Source organism: Macaca mulatta, chromosome 17, assembly GCF_049350105.2.
Source record: "Macaca mulatta isolate MMU2019108-1 chromosome 17, T2T-MMU8v2.0, whole genome shotgun sequence".
In the NCBI taxonomy this organism is placed as follows: domain Eukaryota; kingdom Metazoa; phylum Chordata; class Mammalia; order Primates; family Cercopithecidae; genus Macaca; species Macaca mulatta.
In genome coordinates, this window is record NC_133422.1 from 31052814 (window position 1) to 31079481 (window position 26668).

Below are 26668 nucleotides of genomic sequence, written 5' to 3' on the forward strand. Positions count from 1 at the left end.
GATCATTTGAGATCAGGAGTTCAAGACCACCCTGGCCAACGTGGTGAAACCCTGTCTCTACTAAAAATACATAAATTAGCCAGGCGTGATGGCGGGCGCCTGTAATCCCAGCTACTTGGGAGGCTGAGGCACAAGAATCGCTTGAGCCGGGTAGGCAGAGGTTGCAGTGAGCCGAGATTGTTCCACTGCACGCCAGCCTGGGTGACAGAGTGAGACCCTGTCTCAAAAGAAAAGAAAAAGAAAGATAACTAACCCGAGGGTCCAAAGGCTAGGGTTCTCTTCCCTTACAGATTTTGCATAGAATGCCCTCTGGAGAGTATTCCTGACTTCCTAAGCTGGGTACGCCTAACATCTGTGAACTCTTGTTGGAAGAACAGAGCCGCATGATAAATGTTAATTTTTGAATTGCACTGTAATAATCACAGCACCAGGGCCTACTGAAGTGACTGAACTGTTCACTCTTACACTAAATGGCCCCAGACTGCTTGGCTGTTTTAGTTCTCTGCAAACCTTAAAATCTTATCTTCTTTTTTATTTCCTGTCAGGCTGTTAGCTTTCATGTCTTACAGATCTAAGGATACTGTTTTTGTTTCCATTTTTAGTATTGTGGCTTCAGCAGGAGTGGCAGGGTGAAACTTACATAACAAAATAAACCATTTTAAAGTGAATAATTCAGTGGCATTTAGTGGATTCACAATGTTGTGCAACTACCACCTCCATCTAGTTCAAAAACATTTTCATCACCTCGGAAGGAAGGCTCCTACCCATTAAGCAATTAGGGTACTGGGTGTTTCGTTGTTGTTTTGCAACAACTGCTCCAATATGCTGTGAGCTTGGACCTAGAACACTGGGCCTGCTGAGCTGCTTTTCTGTTTTGTTTTTTGGTTTTTGTGTTTTTTGGAGACAGGGTCTCACTCTTGTTGGAGTTGGCTGGAGGTACAGTGGCACGATCATTCCACCTCAATCTCCCGAGTAGCTGGGGCTACAGGCGCACGCCACCACACCCAGCTAATTTTTAAGTCAAGACTTGAATGTTTTTGGTAGAAACAAGGTCTCACTATGTTGCCCAGGCTAGTCTCAAATGCCTGGGCTCAAGCATTCGGCCCGCCTCAGCCCCATAAGTGCTGGGATTATAGGCGTGAGCCACTGTGCCAGGCCATGCTGGGCTTCTAGGTAAATAGGGGTAGCTAGGTCCTGTACGCAGGCCTCAGGGGCTCCCATTAGCAGTGTTCAGGAGCATGAGATTAATTTCACTGACACGTGATAACAATTCTTAGCTACTCAAGGAGCTTCCCCCATCCTGCCCCTCCCCTGACCTCTGCTAGACATCACACTTCTGAATTATGAGGTTGTTTAATATACATGATTTATGGAAATATTTATTCATTCATTCAGCAAAAAAATGTATACAGTACCCATACGTCACCTAGCGCCAGGTGCATTTTTTGTATTGCTCGCATCCTGCTTCCACAAGGGAACATAGGAACTGGGAAAGGACTTTGGGAAACCTCTAGCCCAGTCACTCCCAAACTTGGGCTACAGGGATCAGAATCATCTGGGGACAGATTTCTAAAAGAGGGTGTCTGTTCCCACCCACATATACTGCACTGATATCTCCCAGCGTGGGGCCCAGGAATGTGTGTTTTTTAAATCTTCACCAAGTCATTCTGAGATGGCACATAGGTGTCTAGGAATCATCGGGCTGGCCAGTTCTTCTTAAACACATATTTAATGTTTAGAGATTACACACCTTGGGTCCATGCCCCAACCTGGCTGACCTGTGGTGTCCAGCAGCTCGGCGGGCAGCTTACCTATGAAGGCCATGGACAGAGGTAGAGCCAGGAAAGCGCAGAGCACAAAAACGAAGCAGGCTGCAAGGAGAAGAAGGGGCAGGCACTGGGTTAGAAACACACAGACCCTTGCATTTCCTCTTTACTGCAGTTTCTTAAGCATCCTGTGAAACCTAACTTTCTCTCCAGAGGCAAGTCAGCAGACAGGAGGAGAAGGTCGCAGCTCGCCTGGGGCTCCCACACAGTGGATGCAAGCCAAGACTTGCATTTCTCAGAGAGCTGAACATCTCTTGTGATCACTCTGCTGATGCCAAGGCCCAGATTTCCTGCAGGACCTCTCCAAGTCTGACAGCTTATAGAAAAGGAGTTTATAAACTGCCACTGTGCCTGTGCCAGGACGCCAGAAGCTGCCGGCATCCACTGAGCCGGGCAGGATTCACCCTGTGCTTCCTGGGCTCCTGTACCCAGGGCAGATGGTTCTTCTCTTCCCTGGATAAAATTCACTGACAACTCACTTTATCACTTTAAGTATTTGCTTCACAAAATCTTTTTCCCTTTCCATTCATTTGGTTATATATTCCATAGCCCATGACATTAGGTGGGCTCCTAAAACTTCTTGCTGACACACAGTATAATAGAGCTTTGAATTGACTTTGGGTTTTTCTTTCTGTTAATGCCACCAATTCAACTTTTAGACATTGGGAAAGAACAAAGGAATGGGGGCTACACAGGCTTGGGTCCAAATCCTGGCCCTATCACTCACTGGCCATGTGGCTTTGGGTAAATTCATTGACATCCTGAAACCATTTTCCTCTTCTGTAAAAGGTGGTGACAGATATATGCATGAGGACCTCAGTGTATGGGGCAACTTTTATGATTAGGCAATTACTTCACCACTTTGCTTCTTGGTTTTCTCATCTGTTCAACGGACTGCAGATATAAGTTTTGCTTGGCCAGTAATTTTTTTTTTGAAAGTGTGAATCTGAATGCTTCTTGAGTAGGCCTGCCCCCCAGTTCCCACTGTCAGAGTCTTGACAGTATCACACATCTGTGTTTTCTGCTGAGTCCCGTTGTCATGCTGAGAGCTGACAGAGGATCTCTGAGTGAACGTCATGGTAGCTTCTGCAGCATCTGCTCCTTCCTCTCTAGGTCATCACCTCAATTATTTTCAGGTACCACCACCTCCCTACCTCCCCATTCTCCTGTGCCATTTATGTGCTCTAGCAGAAGCTGACCCCACCCTGGCCATGGAAAAGGGCATTAAGTTTCACCCTCAATTAACCAGAAGAGCCCCACTTACCAGATATGTTATTAGTAGGTGGGCTCATGACTTATATTGGGAAATTTACTGAGAGTCAGGAAAAAGCATTCTCACTCTGCTGACAAAACTTCCGGAAACAAGGTTTCTCCCTTCCTGGCCACTGGTGAGGAATTGAATCACTCCAGGGGTGGCTGGCAGCCTTCCTGCCACCATGAGGGGAAGCCAGCCTGCGAATGAGACCAATGCCAAGAGGCAAGAGGAGAGGTGAAAAGAAACTGGGTTCTCAGTGACATTCGTCACCCATGGAATCATACTACCCTTGATGCTAAACTACTTCTGGACTTGTCATGTATAGGAGCCAATAAATCCCCTTTATTACTTTAGCCAGCTTGAGTTGGGTTTTCTATACTATACAGCGTCCACTGTACCTGGCTTCATCTGCAAGGTCCTTTGCGGTTCTGAATTGTCAAAGATCTAGGATTCATCTGGGAATCTGTCTTCTCTAGAGAAGAGATCTAAGGCTGCCAAGTGCCTCCAGCTGGGAGCCTCACGTGCACACCACCAAACGCCAGCTCTGATCTTGCTACCCACAGCAGGTAGGGTGCACAGGGCAGGGTCTGCCCCTCTCTCAAAGAGACCCCAGAAGTTGCCCTCCATGCCCATCCTGACCTTCACCTCCAGGAAATGTTGATGCGGGCAGGCACGCAGAGTGATTTGCCCCAATTTCACTCCTCCCCTCAAAACATCCCTGAGTTGGATACAATGCTATCACCAGAGCCAGCTTCACAGGCATGCAACTTAACGGCCCCATGCTTGGGAGGACCCAGCATCTGGTTTGACGCTCTTCTGTTGCCATCTTGAAATTCTCAATAAATTTCTCTCGAAATCGTGTATTGTAAGTGAAGTTGGACAGGACAGTGAGGCATACGTGTGAGCAGAGGGAGCCTGTGAAATGCTCGCGTCTGCTGCTCTTCACCGCCAATATTCACATTTACTCTGTGAGACTCGGAGCCAATACGAGGGAAGCGTGTTGTGTCTTCAACCAAGTAAGCAGGGGGCTGACAGTCCTGAGAAGATATACTTTCATTTGAACCAGAACTTGCTTCAGATGCAGACAGAAGGCAATGATGTTCTAAGAAACAGGAACAACCAAGGAACCCCACCAACCCCTTTCTGACCCCTAAATTAGTCTACTTTTTCCTCTCAGACCTTCCTCACCCATCTGTGAGCAGAAGGTGGAGAATGGGGACAGAATGCGCCCATATCAAGAAGCAAATGAAGACTTGTTAGTTTTGTACAATGTTTCCAATGTTCCAGTAAAAACAAAATACGTATAAGAGCGATGAAACACAAGTTGTGTCACTTCAGTGACTCAACATATGAGTTAAATGCTCTTACAGTTGCATTTAAACCTGGCATTACACAAAATTAAGATGAATGATAAAATATATACTAATAATTACACATTTTGATTTCCCCCTACTTAAAAATGACATTAAATAGCAAATAAAAAGGCCAAAAGAGAGACTGCAAAAGAAAGGAAAAAGCTTTTTATATTTTAGTCCCTTGAACAGTGCTTCTTTCCTGCTTTTTGAACAAGGTACTTTGCATTTTTGTTTTGCTCTGGGGCCCTGCTGGTCACGGGTGACACAGTGCTGCTGGCAGGTGTGGTGAATTAGAGAGAATTTCAGTTAATCTACTCTAGCCACATCTGTTTTAATTTTCAACTTAGAGTGTGGGTCAAGGAAGAAATTTCTTGCTGGCAAAGGACAGACAGTCAAGGGGTTGCTGAATCCCATTCTGTATTTCTGACCTTGGAGCTTGTTATAAGGATGATCAAAAGTGATTGGGATTCCAGAAAATCCTTCCCTGTGCTGCAAGCTTAAGGCAGATGGTGCCACCTGGCCACATATATAATCCAGGCAGTGAGTGATACAAAGAAATGGAGCAGTCCCCAAGAAGGCACCTGTCACCCAAGCTCCCTACTGAAGCATGGCAGAATATGCCACCCCAAACTATGCAGCTGTGGCATAAAGGCTATTTGGAGCTAAAGGCACTTAAAAAATAGCAGATGGAAGAAAGGTGCCCTGACCCTCCCCTTTTCCTTCTTAAAAGTGGGAAATAAAAGCCCCACATAGAGGATGTCCTCCCTATACCAGAGAAAAGCACCATTCTTATCATCAAGGATGGGACATTGAGACCACAAGAATTCTGTACAAACAGATCTTGTCAAAATCATTCTTATCTCCCCTTAGCCTCCCCACATAGTTTGGTTCCTTTCCTGCAATTACCTCTCTTTGTTCAGCCAAGTATAAAAGCATTTGGGTTTTGCTATTTCTTTGGGTTTCCACTTCTTATAAAGGCTCTTGTGTCACGTAAAACTTGCACTAAATTAGTGTGCTTTTCTCCTGTTAATCTGTCTTATGTGAGTTTAATTCTCAGGCCCAGCTGAAAAGCCCTAAGAGTGGAGAAGCAAAACGTTACCTCCCCTTCACTACCTCCCGGCAGGGCTGAGAGAGATGGCCAGGGCCAGAACATTCTTAATGACCACCTAGAGGAGGCTGTAAAGACTCACCACCTGCAGCCAGGCCACCTGAGACACAGCCCACTCCGCTCCTCACCACCTGCAGCATGGACTGCAGGACTCTTAACCTCTGAGGTTTCAATGTCCTCATTGCAAACATGGGCATGATTACAAGACTTTCCTAACAGACTTACCAAAATTATCAAATGTCATAATCCGCATAATCTGTGTAGGGCACTAAACGCAGGGTCTGCCACATAATAAACACTGATAAATGCTGGCCATTATCATTACTATTATTATTTTCCATTCCTGAGGGAAGGAGACCCAGGCTTCCCCTTTATTTCAGCCCCTACTTTGGAATCAAATGAAGAATCGAGAAAACAACAGGTGAGGTATACACTGTGGTTCTCATGGTCTCTGAACAGAGATGAGACTGTTCTACACCTTAACTCCCATGTGGATGCAGTCTTACTCCCTGGCCCTGTTCTCAGGCTGCACCCTGGCTTCATCCAGTGAGTTCACTTCTCTAGATCACCACTCGAGGTCTAAAGAGGCTCACTCCTGCTCGAGGTCTAAAGAGGCTCACTCTTGCTCGAGGTCTAGGTCTAAAGAGGCTCACTCTTGCTCAAGATCTAAAGAGGCTCACTCTTGCTCAAGGTCTAAAGAGGCTCACTCTTGCTCGAGGTCTAATGAGGCTCACTCTTACTCGAGGTCTAATGAGGCTCACTCTTGCTCGAGGTCTAATGAGGCTCACTCTTGCTCGAGGTCTAATGAGGCTCACTCTTGCTCGAGGTCTAATGAGGCTCACTCTTGCTCGAGGTCTAATGAGGCTCACTCTTGCTCGAGGTCTAATGAGGCTCACTCTTGCTCGAGGTCTAATGAGGCTCACTCTTGCTCAAGGTCTAATGAAGTTCACTCTTGCTCAAAGTCTAATGAAGTTCACTCTTGCTTGAGGTCTAGGTCTAAAGAGGCTCACTCTTGCTCGAGGTCTAATGAGGCTCACTCTTACTCAAGATCTAAAGAGGCTCACTCTTACTCAAGGTCTAAAGAGGCTCACTGTTGCTCAAGGTCTAATGAGGCTCACTCTTATCAAGGTCTAAAGAGGCTCACTCTTGCTCAAGGTCTAATGAGGCTCACTCTTATCAAGGTCTAAAGAGGCTCACTCTTGCTCAAGGTCTAAAGAGGCTCACTCTTATCAAGGTCTAAAGAGGCTCACTCTTACTCAAGGTCTAAAGAGGCTCACTCTTGCTCAAGGTCTAATGAGGCTCACTCTTATCAAGGTCTAAAGAGGTTCACTCTTGCTCGAGGTCTAATGAGGCTCACTCTTGCTCGAGGTCTAATGAAGTTCACTCTTGCTCAAAGTCTAATGAAGTTCACTCTTGCCCGAGGTCTAGGTCTAAAGAGGCTCACTCTTGCTCGAGGTCTAGGTCTAAAGAGGCTCACTCTTGCTCAAGGTCTAGGTCTAACGAGGCTCACTCTTGCTCAAGGTCTAATGAGGCTCACTCTTGTTCGAGGTCTAGGTATAAAGAGGCTCACTCTTGCTCGAGGTCTAGGTCTAAAGAGGCTCACTCTTGCTCAAGGTCTAGCTCTAAAGAGGCTCACTCTTGCTCGAGGTCTAGGTCTAATGAGGCTCACTCTTGCTCAAGGTCTAATGAGACTCACTCTTGCTTGAGGTCTAGGGCTAAAGAGGCTCACTCTTGCTCGAAGTCTAATGAGGCTCACTTTTGCTCACTGCACCTCAGAGCCATGACTCTCAGGGTCTCAATGGCCGCTCTAGATCTCACAAACCAGGATCAGACAAATGGCACCTGGGAATCTGCATTTAAAAGCAACTCCCACCCTGGCATGGTTGCTCACACCTGTCTGGCATTTTCGAAGGCTGAGGCAGGTGGATCTCTTGAGACCAGAAGTTTCAAACCCACCTGGGCAGCATTACAAAACCTTGTCTCTACAAAAAATACAAAAATTAGCCAGGTGTGGTGGTGCGCCTGTGGTCCTAGCTACTGGGGAGGCTGGCTGAGATGGAAGGATCGCCTGAACCCAGGAGTTCAAGTCTGTAGTGAACCATGATCCCACCTCTGCACTCCAGCCTGGGCAACAATGCAAGACCCCATCTAAATAAAATAAAATAAAAGCAACTCCCAGGTGATCGTGAAGTAGCCTGTTTCTGTAAGCTGGCTAGAGAATCTTCAGGGGCTTCCTAGAGTCATCTGCTCAACGTGGTGTGAGGTGCTGGGGTTGGGCTAGGTTGTAGGATCCACTGGGATGGAAGTCATCAGCAGTTACCGGCATGAGGCCTTCTTTACCCCTCGGTCCTAATAAGGACACCCAAGCCACCGTCAGGAATCGGGAAGCCCCACTCTCGCCTGATCTCCCTGCCTCCTGGGGCATCTGGTTACCCATCCTCAGTCTTTGGAGCTCTCTGGAACAGAGGCTGAGCTTTCGGGTGATGCCGCTGTTGCGATGGCAGTGGCTTGACAGCAGTGACCACCACTAGTTAATACTGTACTGCCTCTGGTCTACTGAGCACCAATTCCAGTGCAACTCAGAGTGCGACATTCTGGCTTCTGATACCATGAGAGTCTCCATCTAGAAAGTCAGTTTGAAAGAGCTGAGTGAAAAAAAAACTCAACTTAAGGGTCCCAAAGGAGAAAATAATTCAAAATTAGAGCAATAGTGGGAGGATATTAGAATGAAAACGCTGGAGTCAAGTCATTATTTATGCCAAGAACACAGATAAGCTGATTCCTGATTTACTGAAGGTTGGGAAAAGACAGAACTTTGAGAAGGGTGCCCTCCTCAGGGTGGCTTTTGGGTTGCTGGCTCCAGATCCTCACTCCCCTCTTGCAGTGCATTTCAGGGTGGGCTGCTCTCACGACTGTTGACTGCTGCTGCCCATGATTGTTGGAGGGAGCGGCATGGTAGCAGGTGTTAAAGATACGCTGCCATCCAGTTATCAGTCAAAATAGGAAGCTGGGAGAATTCAATGCATTTTTAAATGGGTAATCTTGGTAGGAAAAGTGGGTAGCTTTTCATCTGTTCTCAAGGATCTCCAGAGTCTGTTTCCTATGAATAGCAAGTATTAATGTATCCCCAGATCTTTTGCTTAGACAGTTTAGTGCAGAAACTGAGACCAGGACCCAGCAGTTTTCTCTGCAACACCACCCTTCGGGGTTCCACTGAGCTATCAAACACCTAGAAGGCAACTGGCAAAGAGCGCAGGAAGAGAAACTCCAACTAAACTCCTCTTTCCAAACTGCCCGCTCCACCTCCCTGTATCCGTAATAGTGCCCAAACCCCAGTCACCCAGACCACTTCTGCCCTCTCCTGGTATATTCAGTCATTCTGTCTCTGCCTCATGTTTCCACCCACTCCTCTTCTCCAGCCCTGCACCAGCACCCTGCATTGCCACAGCCACCCGCTAATCCCCAGCGGTCACAGCTAATAGCAATTTGCATGAGGGGGTATTTTTATTAGCACTTCATCTACTTTGAACAGAGATGAACTTCTTTATAGATATTCAGCTATTCATTCTTGCATTTGACTAAGGTTTGGGTAGATGCAAAGTGAGCATGAGAAGCCTCGGCAATGAGGACTTCATGACCTCTTAAGGGAGATGAGATGTGCACCCAAGGGACAGTACAAATCAGTGTGTGGAATGGACCAGCAGGGGCAGTGCATGAAGCAGTGAGGAAGCCTGGAGGAGGAAAGAGTCCCCAGGAAATCAAGGAAGGCCTCAAGGAGAAGGTGATATTGGTACTGGGTATTGATGGATGGGTAGGATTTTTGACGGACTGAGTTATGGGAAGATGGCTTTTCAGTCAAAGGAAAAAAACCCAGAGGAAACAAAAGATTTGAGAGACAGAGACACTCAGAGTGGTTTGGGGGAGTGGCAAATCATGAAATGGAACTGAGCGTCCATCATCCATCAAAACAGAGAGAGATCAGATGGAAACTGGATATTGAGAAGAGAGGGCGTTTCTGTTTTGCATATGGTTATGTGGATTTTATTAGGAAGATAAAGAGAGTTGTAGGGTTTGGAATTGGAAAGCGGCATAATCAAAGCTGAACCTTTGGAGAAAATGGGGACTAAAGGGGGTGGCTCTAGGGGTGAAGAGACCAGCGAAGTGGCTGTTGTATAACTCAGCCTGGAGAGCAACTGTGAGGCTCTGGCAGGGCCTTGAGCACCCACTAGGTGTGGGAATGAAGGGAAGAAAGGAGAAAAGAATGACTGAAGTGCTGTGCTTCAGTGACAAGCATGGTGGAGGCACTGAGAGAAATGTGAGGGACAGAAAGAGGAGGGGCTTTAGCAAAAGGATGTATTTGGTTCAGAATTCACTGCATTTAATGTGCCAGGGGAATGAACTGGAGTATGGGTTTCTAAAACCACCTCCACTGCCTGCTTTTGAGATTTTTCAGCTGTTCACATAACAGGACGAGTTAGTAAGAAATATCGGACACTTCCGCAATACTGATGCTGCCATCTCCTTCTCTAATCCCTGAAAACAGAGGGCAACCTTGTGTTTCTTGAAGCCCACGAAGAGTAATTCTATGGGATTGTCCCAATAAAAAGGGATGCAGGGAAGTCCCCCAAAGAGGAGGAGCAATGAAGAGGGGGCTGCTGAGGGTGGAACCTGGGGTTGGTGGCCCCTTCCTTGCAATATTCAAAAGGAATTGCTACTAGAAGCACCTAGGGAGGCGGCACCAGGTCCCCAGGCTCGTAAAGACCCCGACATCTCAAGCTTGGCACCGGTGCTGGGCTGATAGCAAGGACAGAGCGTGCTGCTGTGTGGTTTGTGCAGAGAAGAGAGGGCCTGTGTGAGGCTCCGGGGCTGAGTGAAGGTTGGAAATCCTCTCGCTTGGAAGAGGGGTGCACTTTTCTTCCGACAAAAGCACGATCTACTCCTAAACTGTGTCCTGGAAGCTACCACTGCTGGGGGCCACCTTTTAAACATTGCACAAAGGGTCTGTAGAGGAAATAATGGCTCACCACAGAGCAGGAGCACACCCTGCCCCAGACCCCCAAAAGAGGAAAACGTGATTCCTCCTCTCCAACTCCCACACTTGAATTCTTGTGTGACCCACAAAGCCCAGGACTGATTTTCCTGGTACTCTGGCAAGTAGGAGTTCAGAGTCAAATTAATTTTATTTAGAGAGGAAGAAGTTTTAAAGTTTTAAAAGTACCTTAAAAATAAATTAATGTGCTATTTCTCCTGGCCAGTGTTGTAGAATAAAATCTGCCACTGTCTGTTTGGTATGTTGAGTTGCGTAAATTTCTCTCATAGCTGGGGGGCTGCAAACACCACCTAGAGTCACGATTCCTTCATCCAGGCCTGAGCAGAAGGTCTTTCTCCTGGTGTCCCCCTTGAACATGGACTTTGCTGGGCCCTTCTCTGCTGTTGTCTCTAAGTGGAGTTGAAGGGGACTTCCCAGGACCCCCTGACAGGTGCAATGACCTGGATTCACTGCACTTGTCTGTTTAATTGAGTTATCCTGTGAGGGCTGGAGGCCGCTGCCCACACTGCACACATATTCATCAAGATTTCACTGCTGCCCGGGGATGGAAGTGATCCTCCAGGGTGGCAGCAGGCCGCAGGGAAGCAAACGTCCCGCAGCAGAGAGCTTGACAGAGAGAGTGCCAGATGGTGGGGCTGAGAGCCAGGGCTGCACAGTGGCCCAGGAGAGCTCCAGAAAGCTCCCGCAGGTGGCTTGCTGGGGTCTGAGAGCATGGAGACCACCCTGCTCCCTGGATGAACGACCAGATAAACAAGCCATTCCTTTGAGGCAGCCACCACTTAGCAGACTCCACATGTGGATAGGGACAGCACCAACCAATCTAAGGGGGATATCTGGAGATTGTTCTTAAAGCATAAGATAAAGTAAAAATAAAACTTTAATTTTCTTTTTTCTTTTTTGGGGACGGAGTCTCACTCTGTCACCAGGCTGGAGTGTGCAGTGGCACGATCTCGGATCACTGCAACCTCCACCTCCCGGGTTCAAGCGATTCTCCTGTCCCAGCCTCCTGAATAGCTGGGACTACAGGCGCACGCCAATACACCCAGCTAATTTTTTTTTGTATTTTTACTAGAGACAGGGTTTCATCATGTCGCAGGATGGTCTCGATCTCTTGACATCGTGATCTGCCCGCCTTGGTCTCCCAAAGTGTTGGGATTACAGGCATGAGCCACTGCACCCGGCCAAAACTTTTATTTTCTAATTACATAAGTATGTAGCTTTATAGGAAATGTGGAAAATGTAGAAAACCAGACAGAAGAAAAATTAGAAGCCACTTGAAAGGAAAACACTCTGGTACATGCATTTGCATCTATGTACTATTTTATCAGGTCTGGGATCAGGCCAAGGAGGCCAATTTTTCCCAGCCTGAATTCTAAAAGACATATTAATTATGAAAATTCTTAAACATTCATACAAATACAGAGAGTAATAGAGCAAACATTCAGATACTTGCCACTCAGGTTTCCATCTGCATGCTTTTTAAGTTTTTAAATTTTTTAGTTGGAAATAATCCCAGTTTGCATTTCCTGGGGATAGGGATATTCTCTTATTAATATAGTACCTTAGTACAGTCGCAGCTTCTTAAATTTACATTGACACAATGTTTACTTTGCCATCCATATTCCAATGTTCATGACCTAATAAAGCCCTTGGCTTCAATCTAGGGTGAAGTACTGCATTCTGTTGTCATATCTCCTTTGTGTGCTATGGTTTGAATGTGTCCCCCAAAGTTCATGTATTGGAAACTCAATCCCCAATGCAAAAGTGTTGGGAAGTGGAGCCTAAATGAGAAGTGATCAGGCCCTAGGAGCAGAGTAAGTGTGTCCATGTCATCATTGGAGTGGGTTCATTATAAAAGGGGGAGTTCAGCCCTTTTTCTCTCACCCACATGATGGAAGCCCCACGGGGAAAACAGAAGCTGCTATATTTAGGAAACCTAAAATGTTTTTGTCTGGCTGGATTTTCCAGAGTGAGAAGGGAAGGAGTGATTCAAGAGGTAAACAGGGACCCAATCACAAAGGGTTTTGCAAGAGAGCAGAAGCTTCTGTTTCATTCTGCAGGAATGGGGAGTCACTGTGCAGTGAAGGACCTCCTCAGAGGAGGTGCTGCGGGGATGGGCAAGAGGCAGTGAGAGCAGTTAGGAGGCCTTGCCATTGCGCTGACTGAAGATGGAGTTATTCATACAACGAGGGCAGAAATCTCAACAATCAAGGAGGCCATCATTAGACCAAGGTTGGCCTAGACCTTGACCTGCAGATTTACAGTGCAGTCAGGAAACATCCCTTTTTCTGGGAAACCCTGAGCATGATACTTCCTCTCTTGCCAACCTGCTGTTGCCATCAGCACTTCTGTTGCATAAACAGGTAGGATGTGTGTTGGGGGAGGTGGTGGTGGTTAATTTCCGGAAGATATAGAGCAACAATATAGCTGATGGTGTCTCCTTTCCCTGCCAGCAGTAAACCTATGAGTTTTCATCCTGCCAGAGCAGCAGAGGCCCTGGGCAGAGGCTCCAGCACCACTGTCCCACTTTGGCCCCCACAGCAGTAGGTGTGCTCCAGGGGTGAAAGAGGGGTGGCCCTTAGAGCTGTCCCTGGGAGTAAAATGTCAGGGCTGTGCCTTAGGAGAATGAGGTGGGCACCGGGCCCATTGGCGAATGGAGAAGGCCAGTTGTATCTGGGAGCCGGCGCTTCACTCATTTACCTGCTTAGTCAATCAGTGCCTATTTATTGAGCTCCTACTGTGTGTCAGGCACTGCTGGAGGTGCTGGCATGCAGCAGTGCAGGAAACGTCATGGGAGGAGAGGTGGGAGGTGGACAGTGTGTGCTAGGACATGGTAAGTACAGGTAAGGAAAGGTGTCAGCCCCTTGGCTGCTGACCCCCCACCTTAGTCCACCATTATCCACTGACTGCTGCTTCCGGACATTAGTGCTTGGAGATGAGTTGCTTAAGGCTTCCCACAATGTTCCCTTTATTCACATTTCATCTGTAAAAGACCATACATCTCACCATGATATAAAAGCTTTCATCCCAGGAACCCCCAAGGCCTGGGATCTGATTTTGGGATCACTTTCGGGATATTCCAAACACAAGAGAGACTGGGCCTTCTGAAATATGGTCCAGTCCCTCTGGACACAAAGGCCCCAGCAGGTGATAGTGGGGGAAAGTCCAATTTAGTAAGGGGACAGGTTGAGGTAGGAGTAAGGGAAAGCTACCCAGGTCCAAAGCATCACATTGCCCTGCCACGTTGCCCAGCACAGCTGCCATCACACATTGGTTGTAGCAGTGACTCCATTCACACACATATTTTTCAAACACATATTACACGGAAAACACATACAGTGAACTATGGAAAGCTAGAGGTGAATAGGTAAGGAATGGAAGGAGAAGGCAGCCAACCGAGGGCCGGACACTGTCTTCCCCAGTTCTACCACCCTGGGGCCACCCCAAACCAAGCGCACGCCACCCATATGATCCACTCCAGCTTTAGCTCACCGGGTGATCCCAGAGCTCCCAATCCTACAAAACCAGGGCATTTCTCAGAGCTGTGACTCACCATTGCTGGCGATTTTAGAAATGCACTGATGACACGTTTTCTCCAGACCTCCTGGCATTGTTCTTGCTTGCTGACAAAGTTCTGAGGATCAAAAATAATTCATTAGAAAGGATGGTGGAAGGATTTACTCAGCACCAATAACCAACGCGCTCTGTGCATGGCAGTGGTGGCCTGCAGGGTGGTCTCAGTCAGCCTGGGGGGGCTGGGTGCCAGTGTCAGGTGTGGCCTTGTTAGTGGTTAGCGGGGCTGAGGAAAAGACCCCCTATTCCACAGACAAGGGAACCAAGCTCAGGGAGGTTAAGAGGCTTGCCCAGTGATACCAGCCAGGAAGACTGGCTAGAGAAAGGCCTGGAGGGGGAGATGGTAAGAGCTCTCACTTGCTGAGCAATGGCTGCACCAGGCATTGTGTTAACTCTTTAAATAGGCCATCTCATATTGAATCCCACAACAATCCTATCTGGGAAGTGTTACTGACTGTGTTTTACAGATGGCACCTTAGAGACCCTGAGAGCTTAAGATTCACCCTAAGACCAGAGCTGGCAACTGGCAGAGCCCAAACTTGATCCAGGCATGGATCCAGGTACAGAGCAAGGGGCCCCTCACTTCCTGATGCAGCCGCTGCACTCTCCCAGGGTCCAAGCGGAAGGGGAACCATGGCCTTGACCAGGGCGGCCTGGGTCGAGACCCGAGCGGCCTGGAGCGCCACCCCGGCTCCCCTGTGGACCTGCTGTGGTCTGGGCAAATTGGTTGACACTGAGAGAAAGGACTTTCCTTCCTTGGAAGAAATAGTCAAACACATTTTAAATCCACAGAAAAACTCCAGCTCATCGACAGCAAAGTTTCCTGTCCAGTAAAATGAGGTAGCCCTGTAAAGACATTAGGAGAGGAAGGGAGTCACTTTGTCCCTGAGGCTGGGTGTGCGTAGTTCTACCACTTCCCACCATTTCGGTGCTTGGGAGTAGGGCCTCCATGGCGGCTGGCTGATCCAGGCAGGATCTGGGGCAGACATCCTTACTTCATAGACAAAGTCTCCCCAGGAACCTGTCCAGAGTAGCCGTGGCTCCATTTAAAAGCACGATTTAACAGGGTCCTTTTTTCTCATATTGCAGGGGTTTGCAAACCAGGGGACCACAGCATTTTAGCAGCACTACCTGCAGGCCCTCCTGGGTGAACTAGAGCTTAGGGCAGGGGGAACAGGCTGTGATGAGGAAGATTTGTAGTCTGAGGACAGAGGTGGTCATGATGACAGAAGGAGAGCTTGCCTTGACCAGAGTTGTGGCTCATAGCAGGCGAGTCATTCCACCGCCAGTGTCAGCATGGGCCTGCAGGCAGGAGCCACGCAGCCCGCAGCTTCTCTCTGTGGCTGATCCACTGCTAGCGCACAGGCAGGGTGGTTCGGCTGAGATTCGGGGTTCTCATTGCCCATCACTGTCCTTCTAGGACATGTCATGCTCAAAATCTGGCTTTGTGTCAGCAGAACCTTTACAGCAGGAGGCAGTGTGGCCAGAGATAGTCAGTCCCCAACCAGAGGCACATCACCAGCGCCCTGCCAAGGTCTTCCACGTTACCTCATTTAGTTTTCCTAGTTCTTCCAGAGGCAAGTATGCCCCATTTTACAGAGAAAACCAAGATTCAAATCAATTTGTTTGCTCAGAGTCACCCAGCCAGTAAGTGGTAGAACTGGGGTTGAAATGAGGCCTCAGAGACTCTATCTGAAACCTGGACTCTGTGCCTTCAAAGCCCACAGTCTCTCCACTTTCACCCCAGAGCAAGAATATAAAGGGGAAGAAACCTGAAAAAGAGAGGCTTCCCAAAGTGAGTCAGGGACTAAGCAAGGAGATCATGGTGGTCAGTCCTGTCATGCTTGATCCCATTTAACCGGGCAAAGATTCTTATCCCCATTTTACAGATGAAGAAACTGAGGGTCAGAAAAGTGAAGGACTTGCCCAAGATCACACAGCCAGATTGGAATCCAGGTGCTTTGAGATCTGCCAAACTTGAGGTGCCTACTCTCTGTTAACCAGAATGGACTTTGACAGTCTTGACTGCAGTGAGATGACAGGACACAGACTGGCAGGGCTGAGCACCCAGGGTTTTCTGACCCCCCAAACCCTGGGAATCCCAAATGCAGCGCTTGGGATTCACGCGGTCCCTCTGCTGTTTCTGCCTCCTGACACAGGCTCCCCCGCCCACTCTTCTCCTGGAAGCAACTGTGGAGAATGCACATGAGTCCTTGTCTCCCTGGCACGCAGTAGGTCTTCAGTATGTTTAATGAATAATTCCATTAACTACTATTCAAATGTCTCTTCACAAGGCTCCATTTTCCCCCACAATGTCCTTGCAAAAACTGTGGCTGTGGTGTCCTTATACACAGAAAATCCAGGAACACTGCAGCCCTGAGTAAACCACAGCCTCCTTCCGCATCCTTTGACTCTGACATTCTACCGATCAAGGTGAAATGAGACCAGCTCTCTGGCCTAATGGGGTTTGCCAGGTGCACATCCTTTTGTTACACAGCAAGTAGGCCCCAAGCCATGGACAAATGGCTACTGTATGAATTACAGATTTATTGCTGATGTCCACACTTCATCAGGTTGATTGCCACAGGGGTGTCACAGAAGCTAAGCCACTTAAAACCGTGCCTGGAAGAACAACCTTCCTGGACCCAATGATAAGCCCAGTTATCTAAAGGGGCCATGGCCCATCATGGCTCCTAAAGGCCTGGAAGGTCGGCTCCTTTCCTCACCCTTCTTAGGGAACACAGAGGGTGCACTTCACATAACAGGGAGAGTGTGCACTTCACGAACCGCAGCATTTTTCTCCTGGATCACAGAAGGGATAAAACAGAGGGAGGAGACATAGGAGCCATCTCTTTATACTTGCATGGTGGAGTTGCCACTGATTTAGAAAATTCCTTTGAAATGTGTTGAACAGTTTCCATCAGTGCCTACAAACCAAGACATTCCAGTCTTCAAATCCACAGCAGCTTTGCAGAAGCTAACGAGATTTGTCTGTGTCACATTATAACAACACATTTCTATCTTGGGCCATTCCCTGGGGTAAGAGGCACACACGTTAGCCTCCTGTGAATCCTGAAGAACAATGTTTCACCACAAAAAGTAATATAGAGCTGCATATACTTTTTTTTAAATTCAAATATCCTAAATTGGCTGATCCCTTTAGCCACTAACTGCGAATAAGGTAGAAACATCAATCTGAAAAACAGTGATATCTTCATTGATAATAATATCAGACCACATGATGTGGGAGCCAATAGAACACACCAACACAAGGTGCAGGTATTAGATCCATTTTATAAATGAGGAGACTCTTACTCCTTCAAGCTTGTTATTTTCATAAACTGGCAAGACGGATGAGAACTAAAAAAAGAATGATGTGCTGTTAATTCTGTCACACCTTAAAGAATGTTCCCTAAGAGACAGGTAGCAGCGGCAGTAGAACTCAGCTTTGGCAACCAGCCAGAAAGGGAGGACAGAATTCCCAGGTACAGTCCCAAATGCTGGCCGACAAACTTTGCATATTGTGTTCAACGTCCCTTACAAGGAATACAGTGTTACACACACACACACACATACACACACAATCATATGACCTCATGCATGTAATAATGTCTGCAGATCTATATAAACACACAGAAAAAGGTCAGAAGCATAAACAGTAAACCACTGTGAATAACTGTTCCCTATGAAGGCAGGTACAGAGATATGGGGCCACTGGGGCTGGGGTAGGCGTAGGTAGGAATGTGCCGCAGGCAGGCGTGGGAAGTATTTTCATTTCCACTTTATACTCAAATATTGCCTTGCCTTTTCCCCCATTAGCAAGTTTTACCATTATAATTTTAGACTTCTTTTTAAAACTTCTTAAAATTCAAGAAGTATTATTTGAAATGAAAAGTAGTTTGCTCTCCAGAAGTCCAGAGATTTATAAAAAGTAGCATGTAGGGGATAGATGAGCAGGAAGGAGTAAGTCCACCAGGGAGCAGAAACAAAAAGGACAGAGATGATGTGATGGTGGTAGGCAATATTTTTCTCTTTTGGAATATTTTCTTTAAAAATTACAAAAGCAAATTCACAGAAAAATTAGATCATGGAGAAAAGAAAATCATTAGTCACTATAAACAACGGCAGAACTTCTAGCCCAACAACTGCTAGTATTTTGGAGCTTTTCTTTTAAGTATATGCATATATACATATGCATATGTGCATGTACACAAATTTTACATGGTTGCAATAATCGGGCACATTAAGTGAACACATCACATTTTGACATAAGCATTCTTTCTGTCACCATTTGGTCTTCAGAACTCTCATTTTCACAGCTGAATTATAATCCACAGAGTAGGTTATATCCAACTATATTTCTCTACATCTTGTTGGATATTTACTTTCCACTCATAACTAATCCTAAGACACATGTCTCTCCATGAAAAGTGCTTTGTTTTATGCACATATAGATCTCTTGGAATAGTTATTTAATTAAAAAGCATAAGCAACTTTTTGGCTTTGAGGTAAAATTGACTTCTAAATGAGTTGTATCCATTTCCAGTGCCACTAGCAATGTGAGAGTGGCAGTTTCACCACACCTAACCAGCACTGGGTGGCTGAAAGACTAATGCATTTTTATTACTCTCATAGGCAAAAGTGGAAATTAATTATTTTAATTTACATATTTGATTGCCAGTGATATTGCCAATTCTTTCTAGACTCATTTCCCAGTTGTATGTTCCCCTTTGTGATTTGGTTTTTATGACCCATGATACGGATTTATTTCAATTCAGAGGAAGCCCACAAAGAAAGCTGCAATTTGAGAAAATAGCAGTGAATCTGCTTTTTGATTCACAGAATTCACTGTGTGAATTTGCAGATTCAGATATGCTACAAAAGACCTATTCACTACTATGGTGGGGACTTGAACAACTCACAAAAAACTGCATGTTCCTTGGAGCCCTTTGAAGTGGCAGCTCTTCCAGGAGAGGGTCCCTCCACAGCAGGAGATGCCCAATAGAGCAAATACGTACTAACGATGGATTCACGTCAATGCAATTCATTTAATGATTGACTAAAATCTGTAATGACACAGATTTTAGTCAATTTCTATACCTTCTACTAAGAAAATGGACATTTTTTTCTTATTTGATAGAAAGTTTTCTTATTTGTTAGAAATCTGAAACAGGAAGAGATTGGGGTAACAGGCTGGGCAGTACCTTCTCTCCAGTGTGAACAGGCAGTGACTTAAAAGTCCATCCTTGTGCATGCTGTGATAGGACTGTGTGTCTCACACCTGCCTCTGCACCTAGAAGGGCAGTGATAATAGCTCCTGCCGCTTCCTATCCTAGCAGCTGAGTGATAATAAAGGGCACGATGGGAATTAATCAATAATATTTGCCAAATGACATGCTCAATGCATTTTCAATTTTCAATCCAATTGATATATCTCAGTGGTTCTCAACCAGAGGTGATCTGACCCCCAAGGCACATTTGGCAATATGTGGAGACATTTTTAATAGTCATGGCTGGGGCAGGGCTGTCGATAAAGAGACCAGACATGCTGAAAAACATCCTGCAAGGAGCAGGGCAGTCCCCAACAACACAGTTATCTGCTCCAAAATGCCAATAGGACTAGATCTGAGAAACTTTCTATGTCTGTCTAATGTTCCCAGTTTTACAGTTCAAATTTGTAAAATTCTACCTTTTTTTAACCTCCGAGTTGTGTCATGAACCAACAGTAAACATATATATATGTGTGCGTGTACACATATATATATTGTGTTTTTACTGATTGGCTTGGTAAATTAAACTATTTATTCCTAAATCAACTGTGAGGACCGACTCACTCTTGGTTTTGAATAACATTGAATATTAGACATTAACCATCCCCATACCTGTTCCTTCAAAGCAGATGTTAACTAGTATTGTTGAATATTTCCAACAAACATTTTGGGTGCTCAGGACACAGTCCTTTCTTATTTGTAGCTCTCTATGTAACCTGTGCTGTTTTCTCTCCTAACTATGCCCGAATGCATGAATTCAGTGGAGGTTATTGCATACCTACTGTGTCTCAGGGTCATTCCACAACCTCCCTAGGATGCCTTCATTGTCTGGCTCCTAGGAAATGAAAAATGCACTTCCTTTTAGCTCTACCACCCCTTTAAAATGACCAAGTCAAAGCCACTTGCTCAGAGCCCCAACAGGTAAGACACGGAGGTGACGTCTGTGGTCCCCACTCGCTGTCCTGCAGCCGGCAGGTTGTTTCTAAGAGTCCCACACAACGTGCCTTCGCCCTGCAGTCATTATTCCTTTACAACTGTTCTCCAGAAAACCCACTTGCCTTAGACTCAGTGAAGATTGTTTTCTTTCCCGCCACACAATTAAGAAAAGCACTTCCACAATGCAGTCATTTTCTTTCCAGGAAGCATAAATCAGCACATTGGCATCTTCCTGGGAATGATTTCAAGAAACCCTCTGCTAGGACTCTCTCCCCAACTTCACAGGCTGTCCAGGGCTGCCGGACTCACCTGAGCTGAGCAGGGTGGGATCCAGAATCGGGCAGCACTCAGCACCTCTGTGGTCCCGGTGTTCAGGCCTGACTCTGTGAGGTTCCTCTTCACTTGGGGCTCCCACTCCCTGTCGCACGCTTTCTTTCTCCCTTTCTCTCCTGCAGCACAACAGCAACTCGTGGCTTTTCCTCTAAGGAGCGGGTTCTCTCCATTTCCCACTCCCACGTGTGGGGTGAGCAGCCCCTCCGCCTGCTCATACCCCTGCAGTGTTCCCTAGGCCCGCAGGGGGGCAGCAGAGCGACCCCGGGAGCTGTGGAAAGATGGCCGACCCCTTGGAGTTAGGAATTCCCACGGGAAACATTTCATTTCAGTCCCTTAGGCCCTAAGCCTAGGGACTTAGTTCTGGTGCGAGCCCCTTCTCACCCCTTGCTCTTCCTGCATGTTGGTGGCACACAAGGACGAGAGGACCAAACAGCGGCTGCTTAGGAAATAGGGTGAAAGTACTCAAAGTGGGCTGAGGATATGAGAGGTGCCCTATGGACTCGAGGACTGCCACCTAGAAAAGGGATTAAATTGATTCCCGGTCATTGCCGGTGACAGATCTGAGGCAGAATGAAGTTACAGGGAGGCCGAATTGTGCCCCATGTCATAAACTTTGTAACAGTGGCCTTCTTAGACCTGAAGCAGGCTGCTTTGTGAGGCTGTTGTGTGTTGGTGTTGTAAGCAAGCACCTAGCAGAAGTTCTCAACTGCTGATGTGTAAGAAGTGCCAGAGATTCTTTATTGAAATGCAGATTCCTGTACCACCTCCCAAAGATTCTGAATCTGTAGATCTGGGCCTGGGCCCAGGAATCTGCAGTTTAGACTCTGCTAAGTTTCCTGTAGGTGCTCCATGAACCACACTTTGAGAAACTGGCATCACATGACATTAAAGGCATTCTCCAACCCTGACATTCCAGGTTTTTTGTTGTCATTTTGGTGGAAAAGGCCAGTCTACTGGGGAGGGACTGGGGTGAGGCAAGAGAAGAGCCTATTATGCAAAATGTAAGGAGCTGCTCCCTCTGAAGCTACCCCTGCATTGCATGCCCCTGGGAGGGCACCTCTCTGGGCTCACTCTAGGGCTGGCCCTGCCACTCTCCCAGTCCTGAATTCAAGCTGACCACTTCACACCACAGGACAGGGTGAGGCAGAGGAGCAAGGGGAGGAGACCTGCTGGAGGAAAGGACATACAGTCACAGTCACCAGCCACATAACAGCATTTCAGTCAATGATGGACCACACGGATGGTGGTTCCTTAAGATTATAATGGAACTAAAAAATTCCTATCACTTAGTGATGTCGTAGCAGTCTTAATGTTGTAGTGCAACACATTACTCATGTGTTTGTGGTGAGGTTGGTGTAAACAAACCTACTGCACTGCTAGTCACATAAAAGTATAGCACATACAATTATGGACAGCACATGATACTTTACAGTAATAAAAAACAACCAAGTCACTGCTTTATGTATTGACTACACTATACTTTTTATCATTATTTTAGAGTGTACTCCTTCTACTTATTTAAAAAAAAAAAAAAAAAAGGTTCACTGTAAAAACACCTCAGGCAGGTCTTTCAGGAGGTATCCAGAAGAAGGAATTGTTATCATAGGAGATGACAGCTGCTACCTATTATTGCCCCTGAAGACCTTCCAGTGGGACAAGATGTGGAGGTGGAAGATAGTGATACTGTTGGTCCTGACCCTGTGTAAGCCTAGGTTAATGTAATGTATGTATAATGTATGGGCTAATGTATGAGTCAAAATTTTTTAAAAAAATTATAAAGTAAAAAAGGTACAGTAAGCTAAGGTTACTTTATGATTAAAGAAAAATATTTTTAATAAATGTAGTGTAGCCTAAGTGTACAGTGTTTATGAAGTCTATAGTAGTGTGTAGTAATGTCTTAGGCTTTCACATTCACTAATCACTCACTCACTGCACCTAGAGCAACTTCCAGTCCTGCAAGCTCCATTCATGGTAAATGCCCTATACAGGTGCACCATTTTTTAATCCTTCATATTTTTACTGTACACAATGTTTAGATACACAAATACTATGTGTAGTATTTTCTATGTTTAAATACACAAATACTGTAGTGTTACAACTGCCTACATTATTCAATACAATAACATGCCATGGTCTCTGGCCTTTTAGGAACAGTACTAGTCCCTAGCCTTTTAGGAACTGGGCCCCACAGCAGCAGATGAGTGGCAGGTGAATAGTCATTACCACCTGAGCTCCACTTCCTGTCAGATCAGCAGTGGCATTTGATTCTCACAGGGCCACAAATCCTATTGTGAACTGTGCATGCCAGAAATCTAGGTTGCACACTCCTTATGAGAATCTAATGCCTGATGATCTGAGGTTGAATGGTTTCATGCCAAAACCTTCCCCATCCCCACCCTCATGAAACCGGTCTCTGGTGCCAAAAAGACTGGGGACCACTGGGTGTGTAGTAGGCTATACTATGTGAGTTTGTGTGAGTACATTCTATGACGTTCACACAATGGCAAAATTGCCTAATGTCACATTTCTCAGAACATATCCCCATTGTTCAGTGATGCATGACGGTACTTGAATCTTCTCTTATCTCACATTGAGTGAGTGGAAGCAGAGTGACTGTGAGCAGCGAGGTCAGAGCCTTAAGGCTTCCCTGCTACAATGGTGGGGGTCTGGGAGCACAGAGTGACCATTAGCCTGGCGTGGACGTGGCCAAAGGGACAGTAGTCCTTTTTGAGCACATTTTAGCCCAGACATCAAAACAAACAAAATTTCGGGTGATGAGGCAGTCTTCCTGGGAGTTCAGGAAGGGAGAAAATAATGGCAGGTCACTCAGGAGCTTTCCCACATGTCCCTGAAGATGCAGCAAAACATCAAAGAATATTTTTCCGCCAAACCAGACAACTGTATTTGTGAGTATAGAAATAGGAGATTTTTGTCAGGGAGAAAGTAGGAGTCGTCTTTGGAAAGTGATTATGAGACTCCAAAGCTAATGATAAATGATAGTAATAATAATAGCTGTATCAGTTAGGAAAACAGGGGGAATTTAATATAGGGATACAAGAGCCACAGAAGAGCTGAAAAATCACGCACAATGTTATGGTGGAGTAACCCAGAGATTAGCAACTGAGAGTGGAAGCAGATGCTAACCCTAGAGATGTGAGTGGAAGACCACCACTGGAAATGCTGCCCAAAGCAAAGTAGGTGCGATTAATACCCCCACTTCACAGATGAGAAGCATGAAGTACGGAGAGATTAAAGGCACATGGCTACTAAGTGTGTAATGAACTTAAACTCAGACCATGTGATAAGAGTCCACATATAGCACCACTACACTACTGCCATATGAATAAAGGGCACATGGGGGGAGATGACGGTAGAATTGAGTGAAAGCTGAATTCAGAGTATAATTTTTTTTTTTTTTTTTGAGACAGAGTCTTGCTGTGTCGCCCAGGCTGGAGTGCAGTGGCACCATCTCAGCTCACTGCAAGCTCCACCTCCCAGGTTCACGTCATTCTCCTGCCTCAGCCTCCCGAGTAGCTGGGACTACAGGCACCCGCCACCAAGCCCGGCTCACTTTTTATATTTTTTAGTAGAGACGGGGTTTCACCGTGTTAGCCAGGATGGTCTCTACCTCCTGACCTCGTGATCCGCCCATCTCGGCTTCCCAAAGTGCTGGGATTACAGGGGTGAGCCACCGCGCCCGACCCAGAGTATAAATTTTTAAATGCTTGGTTTTAGTTGAGGTGGTTCTCCTGGTAAAAGCGAGTTCATTCATTCATTGAATGAATACTGCTGACTCCAAGTCAGATACTGTAAGTAAAAAGATTACTTAATAAAATTCAATGTATCCCATAAGTAATTTTGATGCAAAAGAGTAGTGAGTGAATGAGCATGTGCCTGAGTTTAATTACAAAGGCAACTGTGAGTTAATGAAGGTAGGCCTGACTTCTTGATGGAAGCTGTAGAAATGAAGGGAGATACTAAAGTTGCCCAAAGACCAGATTGTGCACCCCATAAGGAGCAATCAGAAAGCCGAGGGACACTGATGAGTGTTCACACTCACTTTTTCCCAAGATTGCACAAAAGGTTGTCTTTGTCTTCATCTTTGCTTGTGTGTTATTCCTCAACAAATTAATTCTATGTAAACATCCTAATTCTTTTCATGCTTTCTTTGGAAGTTTTCCATTCTGATGTCACTCTTCTATTTGAGTCACCTTTTCTATATTTACCATCTATTCATCCTGGCGGCTTCCTAATTTGGGAGAAAACCTTCAGGGTTCCTCACTTTGACTTCTACCTGAGTCAAAAAGCATTTCAATAGAAGTTTTCATTTTCTTTTTGACTTTTCCCAGCATTTTAATTTTCCGGAGGACAATTTAAGAAAAAGAGAAACAGAATGTGTGGTCCCAAAAGTAGTTCACAGTCCAGAAGAAGAAGAATTAAACGACAGGCAACGCCTGACCCATGCTGCAATCTTGAGGCCATTATGCTAAGAAATAAGCCAGCCACAGAAAGACGAATGCTGTATGACTCCACTCACGTGAAGCATATCGAATAGTCTACGCTCATAGAAATGGAAGTAGACTGGTGGTCACCAGGGGCTGGAGGAAGGGGAGCAGGAAGAGCTGCTCTTTACGGGGTGTGGCATTTCAGTTTTGCAAGAAGAAAAAGAGATTGGTTGCACAACAATATGAGTATTCTTAACACTACTGAACTGTACATTTTTCAGTGGTTAAGATGTTGAGTTTTATGTTATGTGTATTTTAGCACAATTTAATAAGCAAACAAACTCCTGGATCTGAGAGGCTGGGGGAGTCAAGCCCTAACATTCTAAGGGCGCTGTGGAACCGGATAGTTGTCCAAGGTGCTCCGGAAAATCCCGGGGTCTCTTCAGCCCCAATTTCAGCGGTCACAGAGGCACTGTGGGAGGGAGGATGCGCGGACACGCCACTGTGAGGTTTCCCGCCTCAACCCTTTTACTCAGGTCTAAAGTGGCGCCTTGGAGTAGGCGTGAGGAAAGGAATAACTCCGGTCTTCGTGTCCCTAACCTACGCTCCAAGCCCGAGGGTCTAAGTTCCCAGGGGCGAGTGTCGGGGTTGGGAAAATTCACAGCGCCACCTGCTGGCACCTCTTTGCCCTCCTTCCCTGCCGCCTCCTGCTGTCTGTGGCCTCTCGGTGGGACCTGGGCCGTCTCTTTCAGAAACAGGATGGACGCGGTGGCTCAGGCCTGTGATGGAGCACTTCGGAAGGCCGAGGCAGGAGGATCGCTTGAGCCCAGGAGTTTCAGACCAGCTCAGGCAACGTATTGAGACTAAAGAACAAAATAAAAAATTAGCTGGGCATGGGGGTGAGTGCCTGTAGTCCCAGCTACTTGAAATGTTCCCCTGGAGAAAGAAAAACTCTTCTGTAATTTTGTTTGAGATAGCATTAAGTTTATACATAAATTTGGGGAGAATGGCATTCTACTATTATCAACTACAATTGTAAGTTGTTTCTCTCTCCTCTTCTTTATTAGGTATTCAGCCAAATCACCTATAAGTAATAATGATTTCCTTCTAATATTTATACTTGTTTTCTTTTTTTTGTTGTTTGTTTTTTGAGACGGAGTCTCGCTATGTCGCCCAGGGTGGAGTGCAGTGGCCGGATCTCAGCTCACTGCAAGCTCCGCCTCCCGGGTTTTTACGCCATTCTCCTGCCTCAGCCTCCCGAGTAGCCGGGACTACAGGCGCCCACCACCTCGCCCGGCTAGTTTTTTGTATTTTTTAGTAGAGACGGGGTTTCACCGTGTTAGCCAGGATGGTCTCGAACTCCTGACCTCGTGATCCGCCCGTCTCGGCCTCCCAAAGTGCTGGGATTACAGGCTTGAGCCACCGCGCCCGGCCAATACTTGTTTTATTTCTTTGCCTGATTAATTGGCTATTATTTACAAAACGGTGAGTGCTATCCACTTTGTCTTGTTCTTTAT

At 46.3% G+C, this 26668-nt stretch overlaps 1 protein-coding gene across 1 annotated transcript in view; it reads right to left on the bottom strand.

The window, feature by feature from the left end:
* TMEM272 (transmembrane protein 272) overlaps positions 1-20844 on the bottom strand; it is a 32155-nt gene extending 11311 nt beyond the window's left edge. The window contains exons 1-3 of the mRNA XM_028837578.2: positions 20683-20844; positions 14148-14228; positions 1812-1871 (exon numbers count right to left, since the gene is read on the bottom strand). Coding sequence (XP_028693411.1) covers positions 1812-1871; positions 14148-14205 — 118 coding nt within the window. The 5' untranslated portion in view covers positions 14206-14228; positions 20683-20844. The remainder of the gene's footprint in view (positions 1-1811; positions 1872-14147; positions 14229-20682) is intronic.
* Positions 20845-26668: the final 5824 nt, after the last annotated feature.